At 39.8% G+C, this 18,388-nt stretch overlaps 2 protein-coding genes across 2 annotated transcripts in view; both read left to right on the forward strand.

Annotated features, from left to right (window-relative positions):
- The first annotated feature begins 1,179 nt into the window (after positions 1-1,179).
- nipal3 (NIPA like domain containing 3) lies at positions 1,180-7,768 on the forward strand. Its single transcript, XM_069661580.1, has 11 exons — positions 1,180-1,261; positions 1,572-1,640; positions 2,031-2,202; positions 2,394-2,453; positions 2,767-2,912; positions 4,327-4,423; positions 4,603-4,738; positions 4,847-4,935; positions 5,107-5,170; positions 6,052-6,146; positions 6,238-7,768. Exons 1-11 carry the CDS (start codon positions 1,226-1,228, stop codon positions 6,423-6,425), a joined length of 1,152 nt encoding a protein of 383 aa, XP_069517681.1. The 5' UTR covers positions 1,180-1,225; the 3' UTR covers positions 6,426-7,768.
- Positions 7,769-9,054: 1,286 nt separating this feature from the next.
- Positions 9,055-18,388, forward strand: part of rcan3 (regulator of calcineurin 3) — a 42,833-nt gene continuing 33,499 nt past the window's right edge. The window contains exons 1-2 of the mRNA XM_069662149.1: positions 9,055-9,124; positions 10,290-10,556. Of these exons, the coding sequence (XP_069518250.1) occupies positions 10,347-10,556 (210 nt within the window). The 5' untranslated portion in view covers positions 9,055-9,124; positions 10,290-10,346. The remainder of the gene's footprint in view (positions 9,125-10,289; positions 10,557-18,388) is intronic.

The raw sequence follows: 18,388 nt of genomic DNA on the forward strand, positions 1-18,388 counted from the left end.
TGACAAAAAATGAAGAAGCATTTGCCTTAATACAGTTCCAGTTATCTCAGACTGAACTAGAGATATAGGCAACATGTTTATTTACAGTTGCCTGCACTAATTTAAGTTAAATCTCGCCTATTTAAGTTATATATAGTATTTTTAACACGTCCCACTAGTGTTGCCACAGATACTGCCCTTTGCCATATTTCTTTCCAATATTACATGTGAAGGCAATGACTAATCATGTCGCTCGCATGACTTCTATCTGCATCAGAAACATGAAAAAAAACAAACAAACTCTGCAACACCTTTCATTGACCTGCCTTTGTTCTGTTCCAAAGCTCCTGTTATAGAAACACTGTTGCTGACGTGCTGTACTCTGTCCCTCCTTCACTGCTGCAATGACACAAAGAGAAAAGAAAACATACCAGGAGTATTAGTCAGGATCACAATGTGATGCCATGGTAAGATGATTTTTATCACTGTTGTTTTCTTCTTTCTTTGTTTATCTTTTGACTGTCTTCAGTCAGAAATATGTGTAAATATGTTTGTGTTTGGAGATAGGTGTATTTATGTGAAGGATTAGTCCATCTGTCATTATATATGAACATGTATTCTTGTTTTAATGGAGACTGAAGAAACAATTAGGCTTGAATATGTCCTGGGTGTCTGGCTAATGACACCATAGCACTGCTCTAAATGAGTTCTGAGAATTTACTGCCATTTGAGTAGTTATTAAACGCATCAATCACATCAATATCTTTTTGTGGTGTTCCTGGATCATCCTGGCTCAATGGCAAAGCCTACTGTCCACCAGTGGTACTGCAGCTTGCATGCTTTGCTGGACTACAGCAAACATACAATATGAGTATGTTTTATAGGAAACGCATTGAAATATTTTAAATTCATTTGGCTGTAAATTCACGAATTTAGACGTATACAAATGAGCTATTCATTGTGTTTTTATATTAGCACATTTTGTAAATACAACTTCCTTACTGTACACAGTCACGTGGTTTAAGCGTCACCGTTCTGCGTCAAGGCGTAGCCTGAAGCAGGTGGAATCAAACCGGAAGTTAGATGCTCCCTGTCCTAAAGATGGTGCCTTCCTCAGTGTAGAGCCCGATAAACACAAAGAAATGAGAGATAAACATACAATATGAGAGCGAGAAGATAAAATGTTTTGTAACTGAATGTCTGGGTGCCGCTGATAATTAATGAATTTCCTCTGAAGGCGAGCAGGATGGATTACAGCAGAGCCGACGGAGGCTCGTACACGGTGAGACACTTCATAAACAGTAGTCAGCTTGTAACTCGTCTGCTAATACTTTTTACTTTCCTTCTCTTAGGCGTTAAAACACTTGATAATAGTGTTTATGTATCTGTCTTCTGTGTCTTTTCACGTCTAAATATGAATATTGTAACAAAACTTTGAAGATAACATAGTAACAGTTGGGTCGAGTCAGACTAAGGAAGTGGTAAACAAAATACACAAGGACGCTTTTATTTCTCTGGTAGGCTTTTCTTGATTGTGTCAGTATATTTAACGTGATCTAAACAAATGTAATGTTCTTGTTTCTTTTCTTAAGGATAATCTCATTGGGACTTTACTTGCTATCTTTGGAAATGTGCTTGTCAGCATCTCCTTAACTATTCAGGTACAAACCACAACAACTTCCTATACGTACTTATTTTGTTATCAGTTGTGTCATGTAATTACCCTGGTTATAACGTATTATTATATTCAAATTTATGCATTTATTTTTCTACAAAGTTCAGTGCATCATGCTCACTTATATTAGTGCTTTTTTTAAGCCTTCAATATAAACTGATATGGATAAAATAATACACAATCATCTTGTCATCTCTGTCATTTATCCTTGTGTCGGCCTATTTGTACCAGTAATTTACACTATCTGTAATGCTAAACCATTTTGCTTTGTGTGTTTGGTCTAGGCCTTGTTTGCTTTGTGGAAGCTACGTACGCTGTGTCAGTCTTTTTGTTTACCCTTGTCACTGTGTCTTACCTGTGTGCCTTACACTTTCAGAAACACAGCCATGTGACGTTAGCAGGAAACAAGGACCCGCGTGCCTTCTACCGCACTAAAACCTGGTGGTGTGGTTTTGTGTTCACCTGTCTTGGGGAGGGAGCCAACTTTGTTTCTTATGCCTTCGCCCCTCTCGCTATTGTAGCCCCTCTTAATGCTGTGTCTGTCCTTAGTGAGTGTTTGTTCCATGTTACCTAATGTCTTAGTAGAGATAAATAATGGCTATTAAAGCTTGTGAAAAACAAGCAATGACCATACTAATATAGTACCAAGAGTAATTTGTCAGTCTTAAATTTATACATAAGAAGACTAAAAGGAAATGTTGTATTAACATCTTCATTATGCTTCTCTTTTTGTTTTCAGCAAGCTCAATTTTGGGCCTTATTTTCCTACGCGAGAAATCTAAGCCAAAGGAGTTTGCGAGTAAGTTCAGCATACGGCTGCAACTGAACATGTGGCACTTGCATGCAAATAACATGGAGCTTATGCCATTGTAGGAAAATCTTTGACCAAACTCACAGCCACTTGGCAAACTAGACACAGCCTGCTCAGATGCTTCGGTATAATTATAGTTGAAAAGTTTGTACATATTCAGGCCATATTTTGTTGTAAATGTAATTTAATTAGACCTTTTAAGAAATTAAATTGTCTTCTGTGTTTTTATATATATATAACACATATTTCCTGGTTCCATTGCTCTGGATTCATGTAATTTTTTCACTGCATGTTATTTCAGAGCGCTATGGGCTGTCCTTCCTCGGTCTCATCCTCACCATAGGAGGAACGTACCTCTTTGTTTCATTTGGACCGAACTCTCATGAAAAACTTCAAGCGGAGAACATTGTGAAGCACATTGTGGGATGGCCTGTTCTCTTGTATCTGGTGAGATATTTTAATTCACTGTACACAACACACAACACAATAGCCCTGCACTACAGGTTTGGTGACTCTGAGAGGTTTTAACCGAGACTGTCATGGGAGTTAAAGCAGCTCATTTTTTGTGGTTGCAGTGTTTATAAGAAAACATGCCGTCATTCAGTCAGTGTTAGTCCTCTTCTGCAACCTGTGATTATTGTATGTGTCCCATGGCCTCGTATAATTGGAGCTTGTAATTGACTCAGCAGTTATTCAGGTAATTACAATAATTAATTAATAATAATAATGATAATTAAAAGGAACCTCCACAAGTGAGTCATATCAGGTGATCCCTAATATCATTGTGTGTCATCTTAAGCCTGAGAATCACCGTCTTACTAATCTCTCTTTACAGATTCTAATAGAAGAAGAATCTGTAGGCAAGGACATGGATTTTAGGGAAGGCAAGAGTTCTGGTTTCCGTTTGTACTACACTTGTAGTCCGTGCAATATACTGACCAATCATGTATCGGCAGGCTGCGGCGTATGCAGGAAAGACAGTCTGTGCGGAGAGCAAAAGCAGGCAGTAAAGTGCCACAATGACATCTCAGCTTGATTTAGCTTCTGATTCATCTCTATAAACAGACATCTGCATGTAAGTTCAGCTAACCATCCGTTCTAGATCTAGAATTCAACTTGAGATAAATTCTGGTGTCACGAAAGGCAGTCAGCATTTAGATTTCCCGACTTCCTCAAATGCATCAGAAATGATCGATCCGACCTCCGTTCTTCTCCTCTTGAGGACAGACCTGACAAAGCTTCATTTTAACTCTTTGTCAATCTGCATCATGATGTTGAAATTTCAGAAAAGGCAAGACCCGTTAAAGTTAAATGATTAAAGTAAATCACAAAAAAAACTGTAAACAATGCAGCACGTGGAAAAGGAAGGCTTGACTGGAAGTCTTTTATCGCTAACTGCTGGCTACACGCCCGACATGTTCACCGCCGTCTCAACAGGCTATATCGTCGTCAGACTATAGCCAATGACACTGCCGAGGACACTGCATCTTTATTTAATCTGGCAGCAGGTGAAGCACGACATAACTGCATCAGCAAAGTGGAACAGTGGTTGAAATTTAGGCCACTGTCAACACTGACTGAGAGACAGTTGGGATATTTCCTTTGCAACAATATAAGCTGCAGCTGTTAAAATAACCATCATTTCATGATGATTTTTTTTCATTTAGTCTCTCTCTTAAGGTGCTAATTGTGTTCCTCAAACTTTTCAATGTCTCGTTCTTGACCTGCGTTGTTACACTGCACAAAGTCTTTGGCTGTAATATTTATAGAACTTGTATGTTCACGGAGGTGCTTCCTTGTGTGTTTTGTTCTTTTCATTTGATATTAATGTGATAATTATTGCAATACATTTTATTGACAGCTCCTGGAGATCATCACGTTCTGCCTACTTTTATACTTCTACAAACAACACCGTGCTAACTACCTCGTTGTTATTCTGATGCTGGTCGCTCTGCTGGGTGAGTCTCCGGCATTAATACTGTTATATTTCATGCTGTCAAGTCAAACTTGCCTGTGCCTGTTTTTTAATATTTCAAAGCCGCCTACGCTCTGTTTCTAAAGGTGTGTTATTAACTAAGTAATTGCCATTATTATTATTTGTTCCCTGTATAACTGTGCTTCTGACTCTGCTGCACAGGCTCTGTCACGGTGATCACGGTGAAGGCTGTGTCAGGCATGTTGGTGCTCACCTTCGAGGGCACCATGCAGCTTGACTACCCGATCTTCTCCGTCATGTTCGTGTGCATGGTGGCCTCAGTGGTCTTCCAGGCCAGGTGAGTGACAGGAACAACAAAGAGAGTTAGGTTGACATTGTTTGGTTCAATATTTTCTGACATGTTTAATGTTTCCTGTTTGTTTTGGATTTGGGTTTGTCTTCGTAGATTTCTTTCCCAGGCTTGTAAGCTGTATGACTCCTGTCTGATTGCCAGCGTCAACTACATCCTCGCCACTGTCTTTGCCGTGGTAGCTGGTGAGTTGTGGCATTCTTTGCTGGATTGATGGGTGTGTTCAAACCATTACGTGGCACAATAGAAAAGTAGAAGTGCTCTGGAGCCTCATTAGCAGACTGCTTTTCTCCTGCTAAATGTCATTAAAGTCACAACACTAACTTTGTGAAATATCTCGTCTTTCGTGTTTGTAGGAGCGGTGTTTTACTTGGAGTTTAAGAAAGAAGACGTCCTTCACATCTGCATGTTTTTGTTGGGGTGAGTGTAAGACCATATGCCTATCTCACAAGATCATTTTGACATGTCTCAGTAGGAAAAGCACAGGTGTAAAACAACGACTGTATATATAGATGGTCGATGCGTGACCATCTGCTCTCATTGTACGAAACTGATGCCAAAATAGCGATGGTGAGGTCATTTGGAGCCAGAGTTGCGCAGAAGAGATCGGCGGGTGGAGCTGCCGTAGCCACTTCCGCTAACCAAAACACACACTTAACTTACCGAAAAAACAGCAAAGATCCCGCATGTCGGCGTGTTTAACAGCAGAACAGCTTCTTGTGTTGGTCTGAAGCAGGAGTCATCAGAGCTGTCAATCATTCTTTTTACAGCATCAAATAACTAATTAAAAATAAACTTGTTAGAAAAATGAACACTTGGATGTAAATCAGCATGATAAGTATAATGACAGAAACCAATTTATTTAGCGTGTATTTTGATTTTATAGTTTGACTCATGTCCCATCTGCTAACATGGAGGAGGCGGGCTTTATGACCTATACTGCAGCCAGTCAGCAGGGGGCGATAGAGATGTTTTAGCCTCACTTTAATGGAGCCATCATGTCGTCCATCTTTTTATACAGTCTATGGTGTAAAATAACAAATTAAGCATGGCTAATATCTATTTAGCTGCTTCAGTTTTAGAGTCATGGTAATGTTCATGCTGTCATACTGTCATTAACTTATTTGGACAAGTTTAATGTAAAAAATTACAACTATTACATTAGTGTCCTGCAATAGACGAAGACTAATAAACATAGAAAATGTGATGACTTGCACTTAAATATTGTAAAAAAAAATCAGTTAAAATTTGCAGCATTTTTTGTTTTGAGTAAATTGTGATGATTTTGTTGTTTTTTACAGAACCTCATTCTGCTTCCTGGGAGTCTTTCTCATCACCAAAAACAGGAAAAGGACCAAAAGCTTTGAGCCGTATGTCACTATGGATATGGCAAATGGTTTGTATAAACTTTACATACATATTGAAAATAGTATCTGTTTAGATGTTGTTTCTTCTTGTACTTCATCCTACCTGTCCTCTGTCCTCAGGTGTCCCTGTTATTCATGACAAGGGCCTGGTTATTCAGCCAGACTTCAATGGCTCCTTCTCTTATGGAGCTCTGGTCAACAACGATGGAGTGGCTCCTGCTGCTCTACCAGTTAAACTGGAGCAACCACCAGTCGGCTCCAGATCCACTGATTCATCTCACGGCCAGCCTGGCCTGAAGGAAGATTGAACTACATATTTACATTTGTTCCGTTTTTACTGCAATTAACCACAGACAACATTGAAGGACTTTGAAAGGTCAGTTTTCTTTTTCACATATGCACAAGACCAACCTCCAGCCCAGCAGCAGGCGCTGTTTTGGATATCCTCTCACTCTACCTTACACTCCTCTCCGCACTCTTTCCTTTCTTTAAAATCTTAAACATGACTCGGATAAGCATTCCTTTTTTGAGAAGATGTCAGAATTCATTCCAAAAATGAACAGAAGAAACCTGAATTCACAAACATGGACTCAGAAACATGACAGCAGAAAAGACATGATGTGTGCCTTGAAGCTCACTGCCTGAACTCTATAAGCTCTGAGGTGTAACAACTTACTTCTATGGCTGTAAAGCAATTTTGTCCCCATTCACTCGTGGATTTAAACATACATTGATCTGTTATAATGTTCGGGATTGTGAAACTACTCCTAAAACCCAGGTTGATCCCACAAACGATGTCACATAATGTTGTTTCAGAAGAATTGCCAATGGACTTTTTAAAGTATTTGTCTTATATGAGCGGGTTTCACTCCACAATATTCTGCCTCTTCTTGGAATTTCATTGTATTACTGCTTTCCTGATGTGACCAAACAATAGGTGCAATTATTTGAATTTATTGTACTGTATTTATACATTTTCAAATCTGCTTTGAGCGTGCCTTAAAGGAAGCTGTACACATGGTAAATACATGTGAGTTAGTACATAACCTTAATCGTTGAGTAAAGCATCACTGTTGCAGTTAAGCTATATAATAAGGCTACTATAATCTGTCAGTGCCTATTGACATATAATATGAAACCTCTGGATTGCGCAGATAGAAGGGAAGTGAGCCAGGCTTGCATTTTGAAATAAGGGATTAACTGCACAACTAATTAATTGTACACTGTTAGTATAAAAGCTACTTTTAATTTTGCCCCTTTAACCTGAAGGTATGCACTTAATACAGCTAAACTAACATGTTTTTGTCGTACAAAATAACCCTCCCTTCAAATTCTACTAGTGAAAGTTCACGCAGCAATAGTTAAAATGTCTATCAAGGGCTCTATGACTCTTAATAAAAGAGCGGCTACTTAAATCAGATACGCTCCTCCTCTACATAAAAGGCAATGTATTTCTACAGTGTTAATAAAGCAGAATGGTGTCCATAGTATTCAGTACATAGTTATTTTGGTTGTATGGTGTGTGGTTAGTTGTGTATGTATAAACTCATAAGTGTCATAGTGTAACCTGATTAAAGTCTGTCTCCTTATTTAAACTGCTTTCTAATAAAACTTGAACAGTTATTAAAACTGTTTATTTTATGCTCTTAAAGTCATGTATGTAATCTTGTGTCATGTAAAGTTAAACTTAGTTGGGGTATATATCGAGTTATGCCTCTTAAAATGAGCAAAATCTGACATTATTTGCAATAATTCTACCACACCTAAATAGATTTCTGTCATGATAGTTTGTCCAATAGGTTAAAAACAGCTTGGCCTAGTGTGCTTTGTGTACAATGAGTCAAAAGCACAAGAAAAAACAATAAAATTTATTTTGACACTTTGTATACTTGAGTATTTCCACTATGTGTTTGTACAAATCCTGTGTGAATTCATTACAGTTTGAGGCCCACAGATGAATCATCTCTCGACCCGTCAAATTATATTGTGACCTCTTGGAGGGTTTATACCTTCAACCAACCTTCAACACCGTGGTTGTTACCTACTGATCGAAACAACATCACTGTGTATAATGTAAATAAAACCTTATCCTATTTGACCATCAGCAATGACACTGATTCATCAGTATTAACAATGTGATAATGTAGCATTTATCAGTCACAGAGGGGCGTTTTACTGTGAAACAGGACTACCTTTCCTGTTAGTTGGGCTACATTTTTACGGATAATACGTTGGTATGTACTTTTAACAAGCAACATTTTTAATGTAGGAATTTACTTTGTAATTATTTATTTAAACTTTAATGTAAGGTATAGTACTTTCACTTTATCTAAGGATCTGAGTACATCTTCCCCCACCTCATATCACAACAACACATACAAATGTAGGAAAGGTAGTAATGAGGATGTGGAAGTCAATGAAACCTTTTTTCACAAAATAGCTGAAGTCAAAAATGAACTTTTAACTGTTTTTTTTATTTTTTACATTGGAGTAGGCCCTGTCTTGTTTTGTGTATGTGCAACAGGTGGACCCTGACAACTGAGCTGTTACAAACATTAAGTGTCTGTAAATATGAGACATCCTGGTTATTTTCACACAGTGTGTTAGACAGATGATTAGTCAACAGTCTGGCTGTCTGATTAGTCTCTCTGGGTTGTCCTTGTCACATTAAAGCGCAGTTTTACATCAGCACAGCCCTCTGTATCACTTCACTGCTCGGTCGCCACCACACTTGAAGCGGAGCATCCTCCCCCAGCTGCATGCTGATTGGTCGCTTTGAGCCTCCGCCGGTATCTCATTGGTCTCACCTGCGGGTCCTGACGCCGGAGTAGGCTGCATCAAACAGTGTCCAATAATCCAGTAAAATAAACACCGAGCAGACATCTGACAGCAGTCTACGAAATATCAGAGCACCTTCAACCTGTTTAATTTACAAAGTTATCTGAATATCCGGCTTTTTGTCCGTTTGCAATGGGTCGTTCCGGCCACTTTCACTGACAGAAGTGCGGTGAGTAAAACAGACACGAATATCGCATTTGAACCGATTTAAAATGGAAATTAAAACATGAACTTTGTTTGTATGCGTGCTACCATCACTCAGAGCTAACTTTCGTGTGAATTCCCGTTTTGTTGTTGCTTAAAACTGAATTTTGCTCTTGAAAGAAAGTGTTTTAACGACATAAACTGTCACTTTCATGATGAAAGCCTCTGCCGAAATCCTGCACGAGCCTTTTACGTAATATCCAGGGGTATCCTTGGAGTGCACGCAATGCATAATTTAATGTCACGAGCCTCCACGGCCATTTCTACTGTGGACATGATGGTGTCATTGGCGTCATTCCTTTCTCGTGCGCTATTTACTCGTCATTCTACAGGGTTTATATTATAATATGACACAGTTTTCTATCTGTTATCACTGTCCATTCCACTGTTCACCTTTTTTCAATAAATATTTAAGATAAAGGTTATTTTCAGATGGCATTGAGATTAAAATATGGATGATACGCGTCATACGAATAAATACCCCACTAGATGTCACTCTAGACCCATTATAAAGTAGGAAGTCTCACACTAGGGGCAGTCTTGGCCTCAACATTATAACCCATTCCCTTTACTGTATAATCAGTGTTTTTTTGTTTTGTTTTGTTATAATTTGTTATGTCTTACTTTCTGTGGAATCCTTATTAGCATCCTGGTGTGATAATGGTTTATTTATGAATTTGTTTCTAGGATAGTACCAAAAATATGTTTAAAGGAGTCTAGCACGTATAAAATGTAATTTGAGACACTTTAAATGGTAAATACAGTATCTACAGTACCAATACATGATTGATTTATTATTTATTTGAAATGTGGAAGATAGATCTTCAAGTAGATCTAATCATGAAACTTACACCCTTTCCTCTCTGTTTTCTGTTTATTTCTTTTTCTAGTTTTTCTCATCTTTCCTCTTCTCCATCTTGCTCTCTTCTCGTGATCTTTAAATATCACTCCTTCCTTTCTCCTCTTTCTCCTATTCATCCCACAGCCTGTGTAGCGTTAAACCTTTGTGTAATCTTCAGGCACCACTCTCTCACTATCACATCACTCAGTCCTCACTTTTCCACAACCATCCTCCCACTATATTAACCTTATCTCCTGACTTCCCCTCTCCTAATCTCCCCTCTCCTCAGTCCCCAGCCTCTGTGGTCCCCACCTGCTCCGTCCGCTGCCTCTTGAAAGGCTTCAACATGCTGCGAGAGAGCTCCAAGGCGTGGAGCAACGGCTCTGAGGCCTACAGCAGCGACCCCGAGGAGGACGAGGAGGAGGAAGAGGAGATGGTGTTTGGGGAGAACGACCAGGACGGCATGGCGGAGGAGATGATGGATCTGAGCGACCTCCCCACGGCACTCTTTGCGTGCAGCGTCCATGAAGCTGTGTTCGAAGACGACGTGCACAGGGTGAGCAAAGGCCCTTTGTGGGTCAATGTTGGTTGGATGTTTTGGCGTCAGTCTGTTTACGTTTGAGTCATTGTGCTGAATGGATAAACGCATCCAGAATTCAAAGCCCAGCAGCACGTGATGATGTCATCAACAGCTTCTGCTCCTGTATGTCGAAGTTCACAGTCTCAGTCTGCACCGCAAAAGCACACACACACACACATTAGCACACCTGAGCCCTGCACTAAGAAGCAGTGAGCGAGGTAACGGAGTCAGATGAAAGCACTTAGTTTTGTACGTGTTTTACTTATTACATATGAAATTAAGCCTTCTCACCACTTTGAATTATCTTGGTATATTCATTTTTATTCTTGTTAATATTTGTATGCTACAAACTCGACCCATTTTATGTCTACACGCTCATGGAAACCCTGGATTCGGTTACCAAGTTAATAACAAGCATCAAGGCCCTCTTAAAGGAAAATTTTGCCCATGGAAAAAGCCAATGTCAGTCAAAGCTGGTGTTCTCTGTAATCAATAGAAGCAATGATATTTTAAATTGGCGCCATAGCTGTGGAGAAAGTTGTGCAAACAGCTTGTGGTTTCTACATTCCTACATCACCCAGCGTGCATTGCGCCCCTCCCTCTGAAAGGAACGGCCCAGCGAGAGACACAGAGCAGTACAGACGAGAATATACCGGTGGATTGTCTAAAAAATCTTCGGGTCTGCAGTCTACATTTCAAACCTGAAGTTTTTGAACGAGACATGAGGAAGCAGGCGTCCTAGATTGAGGAAGTGTAGTCCAGGGCCCTTTGGAGAAGCGGATAGCGTCCTCCAAAGGCACAGAGCCAAATTGCATTTTTTCTACCATGATGACATTAGCTCCCCTTAATAGCATGATGGGACTGAGGTTGAAAATCAGCGAACTGGCCCTTTAACAACATGACTTGCTTCCATCATCACCTCATGCAGTGTGTTATTCATGCCCTGGTGTGCTTGATAAAAGTGGCCTCATACAGCCCACATACACACATGTGGCAGACTTTAAATACAGTCACACACTCTGTTTATATTCCGTTAAGGCCTCTGTGGGATGTGTAGTCTCTTTATGGCTGCTCCTTGGAGCAGGAATACTATGGCTCGCTGGATCCTTTTTCTGGAGGAGGATATAAAGCGAATACTTTTAATTTTCTGCCCCTCTAATCCAATTACGCTTTCCTACCATCCCTCCATCCTTCCAGCTGGCATGCTTCAAATCTCTGTCTCTCCCTCTCTCTCTTTTTTAACCTTTATATTATTTTATAGTCTCTAAAAAGTATCCCCCCATCTTTTTCTATATCTCCTCTTTTTGATCACTTGCTTAGCTTCCTTCTCCTCCTTCCCATTCTTTTAATACTCTCCTCCTAAGCATTCTTTATTTATCCTCTTTATGTATATATATGCAAAGCAGAAGGCTAAATCAGGCGCATACACAAAATCCCTTTAAACGTATCACTCCCGCTTTGTGCGCTTGCTGTTTGTACATTTGTTGCTCCTAGCGGCGGACTCTGCCCCCCCCTTCCCTCCCTCGCTCTCTTTTTTTTGCCTCCTCACTTCATTACGATTCACACTCCCGCTTTTAAGTGGAAATGCCACCCACGCAGCCTTCAGTCAGAGCGTGTCAATAGATTGTTCTCCATATGGCTCAATTAAATGAGCTCCGCTAAAAATAGAACTTCTGACATTTATTTAAACTTTCCAAACGGAGAGCAGGAAGAGACGAGGTATGAAATAGGAAACAGGTTTCTTGTGATATTTTCAAAGCAGGAACGTGGAGTTTATGAGGTTGTGTTTGGATTGTAGTGCTGTTTGATTCTGAACACACACGCACGCTAACACTCACACAGTCTGTAAAATTTCTGAATTTTCCTACCTTCAAACTTGACATATCTGAACTCGACATCCTAAGCACAGAACAGGGACATGGCAACCTACATTTCAGTGTCTTCAGGCTCTTGGCTCCCTCCTAGCACCGACATTACCTTCTGTTTGTGTTCTTTAAAGCCTGCATGCAGGAGGCCGGGCTGCTTCTGTAATCACACTGTGCTCTTAAGGGAGGGACAAAGAGAGAGACATGTGCCCTCGTATTTATAAGAAGCTCTTAGCAGGATGTAAAAGCATGTCTCTTTCTTCTGCATTAGTGGAAAGAAAGTAAAACCTAGTGGCACACTTTTTTCTTTTATCTGCAGGGTTTTGTTCCCCTGACCGGCTTTTAGATGGAATGGAGAGACGACTAAGCAGTGCTTCCTGTTTCTGTTGAAAGTTCAAGTTAGGGCCAGTCAGTAAAGCCCACCACTCTGCTGAAATGATTGGGTTTATTATTCATAATAGAACTGGGCTTTACCAAAACATTTAGTTATTTGAGTGATCTCTCAAATCATCAGCTCTTTAATTAAATCTGCTTTTTTTCCCCTAATGTCTTAAACAAAGGTCAAAAGTTTGGAAGCAGTTGAAGCAGACTTTTTACCTTTACAAATGAAGAGCCCATCAGCAAGTCTCTCTTGCCTCAGAAAAAATACCCTTGTTAGTCTAAGTATAACTTCATATATGCAAAATTATTTGCCTATTCTTCATATTTTTAAGACAATTAAAATCTAGTCTCAAAGAAAGCAAAGATATCATAAAACAAGTGCATACAGACCAAAAACAGCTCAACAAATATGAAAAAATGCTTGCACCATTGTCTTGACAAATAGGCAATATGTGAAGAAAATATATCTTCAAATCGGTACAGTTTCACTTGAAGCAAGTACATTTGTCTGATATTAAGAACATATTTAACATATTATTTTCCCTATGTGTAACAAAGGTGCTTCTGTTTGACAACAAGTGCTGTCATCCTCTAATTAATATGTCTGTTGGGATTTTTATCTAGCATTCTTATTAGAGCAGCAATCATCATTGTACATCCTTCAATGATATTCAACACAAGAGACTGACTGTATAAACTTAATAGCAAAATACAGCTGTGGTCAAGAGATGTAAAAGCCACCTCAATGAAGGTTAAAACTATAATCCTGCACAGAAATGACGATTACCAGAAACAATCGTGTTGTGAAGAGACACATTCACTAACAACACAGTTAAACAGCAAACTTAAAAACCAGGAAGCATTGACTGTACATAAAGAGCTGAACCCAGCTGCAGCCAGCCTCTAACTTTGACCTGATTCATTATCTGCAGCCCTCACAGAAAACAAGTTTGTGAAAGGTGTGAGTGAGGTAGAGACAGAGGTGTGAGTGGGCGAAGTAAGGAGGCAAAGTGCTTGTCAAGAGTAAGGTCAGAGGAGCCATTATATGTCGTCCCTGATAGTGCCCAGTGTATATCAGGCCTAATCAGCACAGAGCAAAGCTTTCATCGCTGCTGCGGCTGCTGTCAGAGCGAGCTCTCCTCAATCCATAACCGGTGCAATCAGGCAAGCAGCAGCTGCAAGCTTAGTACAACACAGAACAAAATGTTTTCATCTTACAGACAAAAGAAAACCAGACAACAAATGTCTTTAAGTTTGTATGCTAATAGGATGATACCAAGGCTGCACTAAATCCATATTTTCATATTAACAATTTGTCTAATGATTAGGTGTACTGGTAGTGGTAGTACAAAAGCCAAAATGAACCTGGAAGCAGGCAATGCCATCTTACACATTTTGAGTCAGAGTCTGCACAGTACAGATCGGCTGGTGGAGCCGTGGTATTGATGTACCGACCAAAACACACATTTCACTTAACTTTAAGATCCCTCATTTCGGTGCATTCGACAGCAGAACTGCCTCTTGTGTTCTTCTGAAGCAGATGTTCATGGTTATGGAAAGTTCAGTGATTGTAGTGTTAGCTATGTTTTTCGCCCGCTGTTCCTCCTCCCCCCTGCTAATATGGAACAGATCAGCTGCAGGAGCCATATTTGTCAACAGAGCTGTCAATCATGGCGTTAGACCCTTTTTACAGCTTCAAATAACTAATTAAAACTAAACTTCTCAGACAACAATTGGACATAAATCAGCATGATAAAAAAGTATAATGACATAATAATTAACATGTGTTTTGATTTTACAGTTTGACTCATGTCCCATTTATTAACACAGAGTAGGCGGGCTTTATGACCTATACTGCAGCCAGTCAGCGGGGGGTGTACAAGATGGTTTGGCTTCACTTTTGGGAAGCTGTTGTGTCGCATATCTTTTTTATACAGTCTCTGTGTGGAGGTGTTAGCTCATAATGAAAAACCTTCAGAGAATAAGGAGTCTTCAGCTCTATGGAGCATTACGGTGTCTTTCAGTTAATTGTATAGTTTCATGACCTGAAAACGTACTGTTTTGGTTCAGTCTCGCTCTCATCAACCTCAGTCACTGCATTATTTTTCTTCAGCGTCAAATGGCAGAGAGACAGGTTTCTAACTAGCTGGTATAAACAGCAGAATATTTTGGAGCTAAAGAGAATAACTGAGCAAAGCGAGTAAATATTCACTTTGCATTTGTGGGCGGCCTTAAAAGGGACTTAGGAAGGCTTATATAAATGTCTTCTGCATATGTAAATAGGAAACTGTTAATCACACCTTCACTAAAACAACTTTACCATAAGCCTATAATTTAAGTGTTAATATATATTTCCAAATTTAAATATGGATCTGAATTAAATTGCTTTGCTAATGCTAAGATCACTGAAGCAGACCATTTAAAGGTGCCAATATTATACTTGAGTTTCACCAAAAATAATACTCTGTCTAAAACTTTGTTTTTTCAATTTAGCACTAGAAAATTCACAAGAACTTTTTGTAATAGCTTTCTGTATTTCCTGCCAGCAGCAGTTGGTTTCAGTTGAACACTCTGTTGCTATTAGCAACAACTACAAGGCAGTGTTCCGCAGCACTTTCTGTTTGGCCAAATTACTATTTTAGATCCACTATCATCAGACATTTGAACCATTCTTTACATCCACTATCATCATCTTTACTTTACTCCCTTAATGTAGATTTTTGGCTTTCGTTGTAGCCCTTTTTCAGTCATTGATTTGTCTTTTAAGTGATAGCTTTACTGCTAACCAGGCTAACCATTAGCTGTATCGGGCTGACGTGATACTCATACAATACTGTTAGACTAAAGGCCAGTTCAGATCAATGATTCGCAACGAGACTGGATGCAACTGCCAAAAGAATCCCTTGACATCTGATCGTAAACGTTCTAAAACTGGGCTGTCCACATCAAAGCAACGCGCACAGATGCAGCTGACCGTCTCTGTAACAACGGTGCACTGACATACCCCACTACTTCTGTGTTAATACTATAACGTTACATGAATTAACTGGCTGGATTTCTGTTAACGTTATAAAAAAAAAAGGATGATAGTGACATGCTCGCAATGTTAGCTGTAACACTGATTAATTAAACGGCGAAGACAGAGAGTTTGGAGAGATAGGATCTGGAGCTGTCTTTGGCTTCTGCAGCGCCAGAGACAGGGTGCCTACGCCAATTTATGCTGTTTCCTGATTGGCTGAAGTGAAATAGCTACATCATTACATCATAGCTACATACAGCAACTCCCAGGCAACGGCTTCAGATGCTCTGCAACTAACCAGTTCAGTGCAATTATCTGCAACATTCTAAAACCGTTTCGTGGCGTTGAGAATCTTTGATCTGAACTGGCCTTAAGTGTTTTGTATTTAACCCTTGTTACTTTTAAGTTTGTCTATTTAAAAGAGATGTGCTGTGTTGAATTGATTTTACTATTTTAGTTGTGATATTTTGTTTTCTTCTTACAGTGTAACTAATCTGAAAGTTTTCATATTACTGTAGTTATTATTACCAAAAAAAAGGACTTTGTTTTTCCCGGAAACAGTGTCTCTATCACTGTTCATGTTTCCTCTCGTCAACAGATTTCACAGGGACTATTCAAACAGCACTGCTTCTGTGGGACTGTCCACAGTGTTTTCTTGGGATTATCCAGAGGAATAGAGACATTTTTTTTTCTAAGGAAGTACATTCCCTTTTCAAAGCTTAGAGCACCACAAATAATATTCCATTCACGTACATTGTAATTAGAGAAAGGCAGAAAGTCCAGAGCCAAACCAGATCTATTGCATTAGTCAGCAGATAAGTTTTCTCCAAAACATTCTCCAAACTGTTCCTGTTAGAAATGCATTAGCAGTCCATCAGTGACGACTGTAAGTATGTGAAAAGTTGAACTGCTTTGGTGGAAGTAGCTGTCCCACTTCAGTCTAATGTGTGTGACAGTGTGACTCATATATACAACCCCAGCTCAGAGTTCAGCAATGAAACACATCGGGGGAAAAAAGGCAGCATGATAGAGGATGTGAGAAGTGAGATGTAAAGTGAGTGTTTGTGTTTTATGTGCACACACATAAATGCATCTATGTTCAGTGTGCATGCATGTGCGTGTTAGTGATATGTTTGCATGTGTCAGACGGCGGTCTATTTTTGGGCGTCGGTCCCGGGGGGTGAACGTGAGGGAGCGGGTGCTCGGCAGGCTGAAGGTCAGACATGATGCAGTGCAGAGTGAGTGAGTGCCGCTGGCTGCTGCTCCTGCTGCGGCCTGGATATTATTCTGGTACACTGACCCGGGTTGTCTCACCGACCCGCTGTGCTATTTTTACTGTTATTTATCAAAGAGAAGAAAGCAGAAAGCAATTTAAGAGCAGCAGACAACAGTGGAAAGAGCCGTTTGGTAAAATTGAGCTGTTTTGGCACTTCGGGTGGCAAAGTAGGTTTTGCGTTTGACAAGATGTCAGTGTTTTCTTTTGCAATGACAGTTTTCCATTTTTCCCTGTGAATCAACATTACCCCTTGCATTTCAATGAGAATGTCAAGTTGAAATCAGCTACTAGGTTTCCTGTATAATCCAAGCCTTTACTGTAGCTGCAAATATAACAGGCAAGCTAATAATGTGACAAAATATCTGTATTACATGTAACATCACGGTGTTAATAATGTTCTGCCAAAGTTGAACACGTCTATTAATAAAAGGTTTTTGTGCCTGTGAGTTAAAGATAAAATGTGTAAGGTACATTTCAAAGGCCCTGCACGCACCTGGTGATTTTAATTAGTCAGTCTGATTAGGTCTCTTCTCAGGACAGGTAGGGGTTTGTATACATCGTCCTTGATTGACATCTCCTTCACTACTTTTTACAGAGTAGGATGGAACAAATTACACCTCAATGATTGGGTGTGCTTCAAACCCAACATGCGGCGTGGCCATTAGCGCCTGCCAGACCAGGTTCCCACTTCATTTTAATTTAATATGCAAAGCAGCTCGGCAACATGCCACTTCTGCCATCTTGTATTGACAGCACTGTGCAGCACATGAACAAAATACCTTGTGAACCAATGAAGTAGAGATTCAACATGACATCTGCAGCCTTAGATGCAGCCTGCACTCAATATAAACAGTTGTTCCTGCTCTTTTCGCTATGTAACCTATATTATTATGGAAGACTTTTTGACATTTAACAGCAGGAAAAGGACAGGTGTGAGTTTCAGAGGCTTGTGCATGCTGGTGTAGTGTCACACTGTCATGGCTTACCGAGTCACTTGAATAGAATGAAGCCATCGTTAATGTTATTAAGAACACCTTAGTGTGTTTCCTGCTGTGCATGTCAAAGGCTGTTTTGGAAATCTCTCCTTTATCCACTCATTCACGATTCCCTACATAATAACACATCAGTAGTTTACCCTGTAGTGAGCTGTATTTAGACGAAAGACTTCATCATCATCTCAGGTGTAGAGTCACAGAAAGAAAGTCAACCATCTCTCTGCACAGTGGCTGCCAATATGCCAAATTATGTGAAACCTATGGCAACCACT

Source organism: Semicossyphus pulcher, unplaced genomic scaffold (genome assembly GCF_022749685.1).
Source record: "Semicossyphus pulcher isolate SPU_LCO1_2020_fin unplaced genomic scaffold, fSemPul1.0.p SCAF_14, whole genome shotgun sequence".
NCBI lineage: Eukaryota > Metazoa > Chordata > Actinopteri > Labriformes > Labridae > Semicossyphus > Semicossyphus pulcher.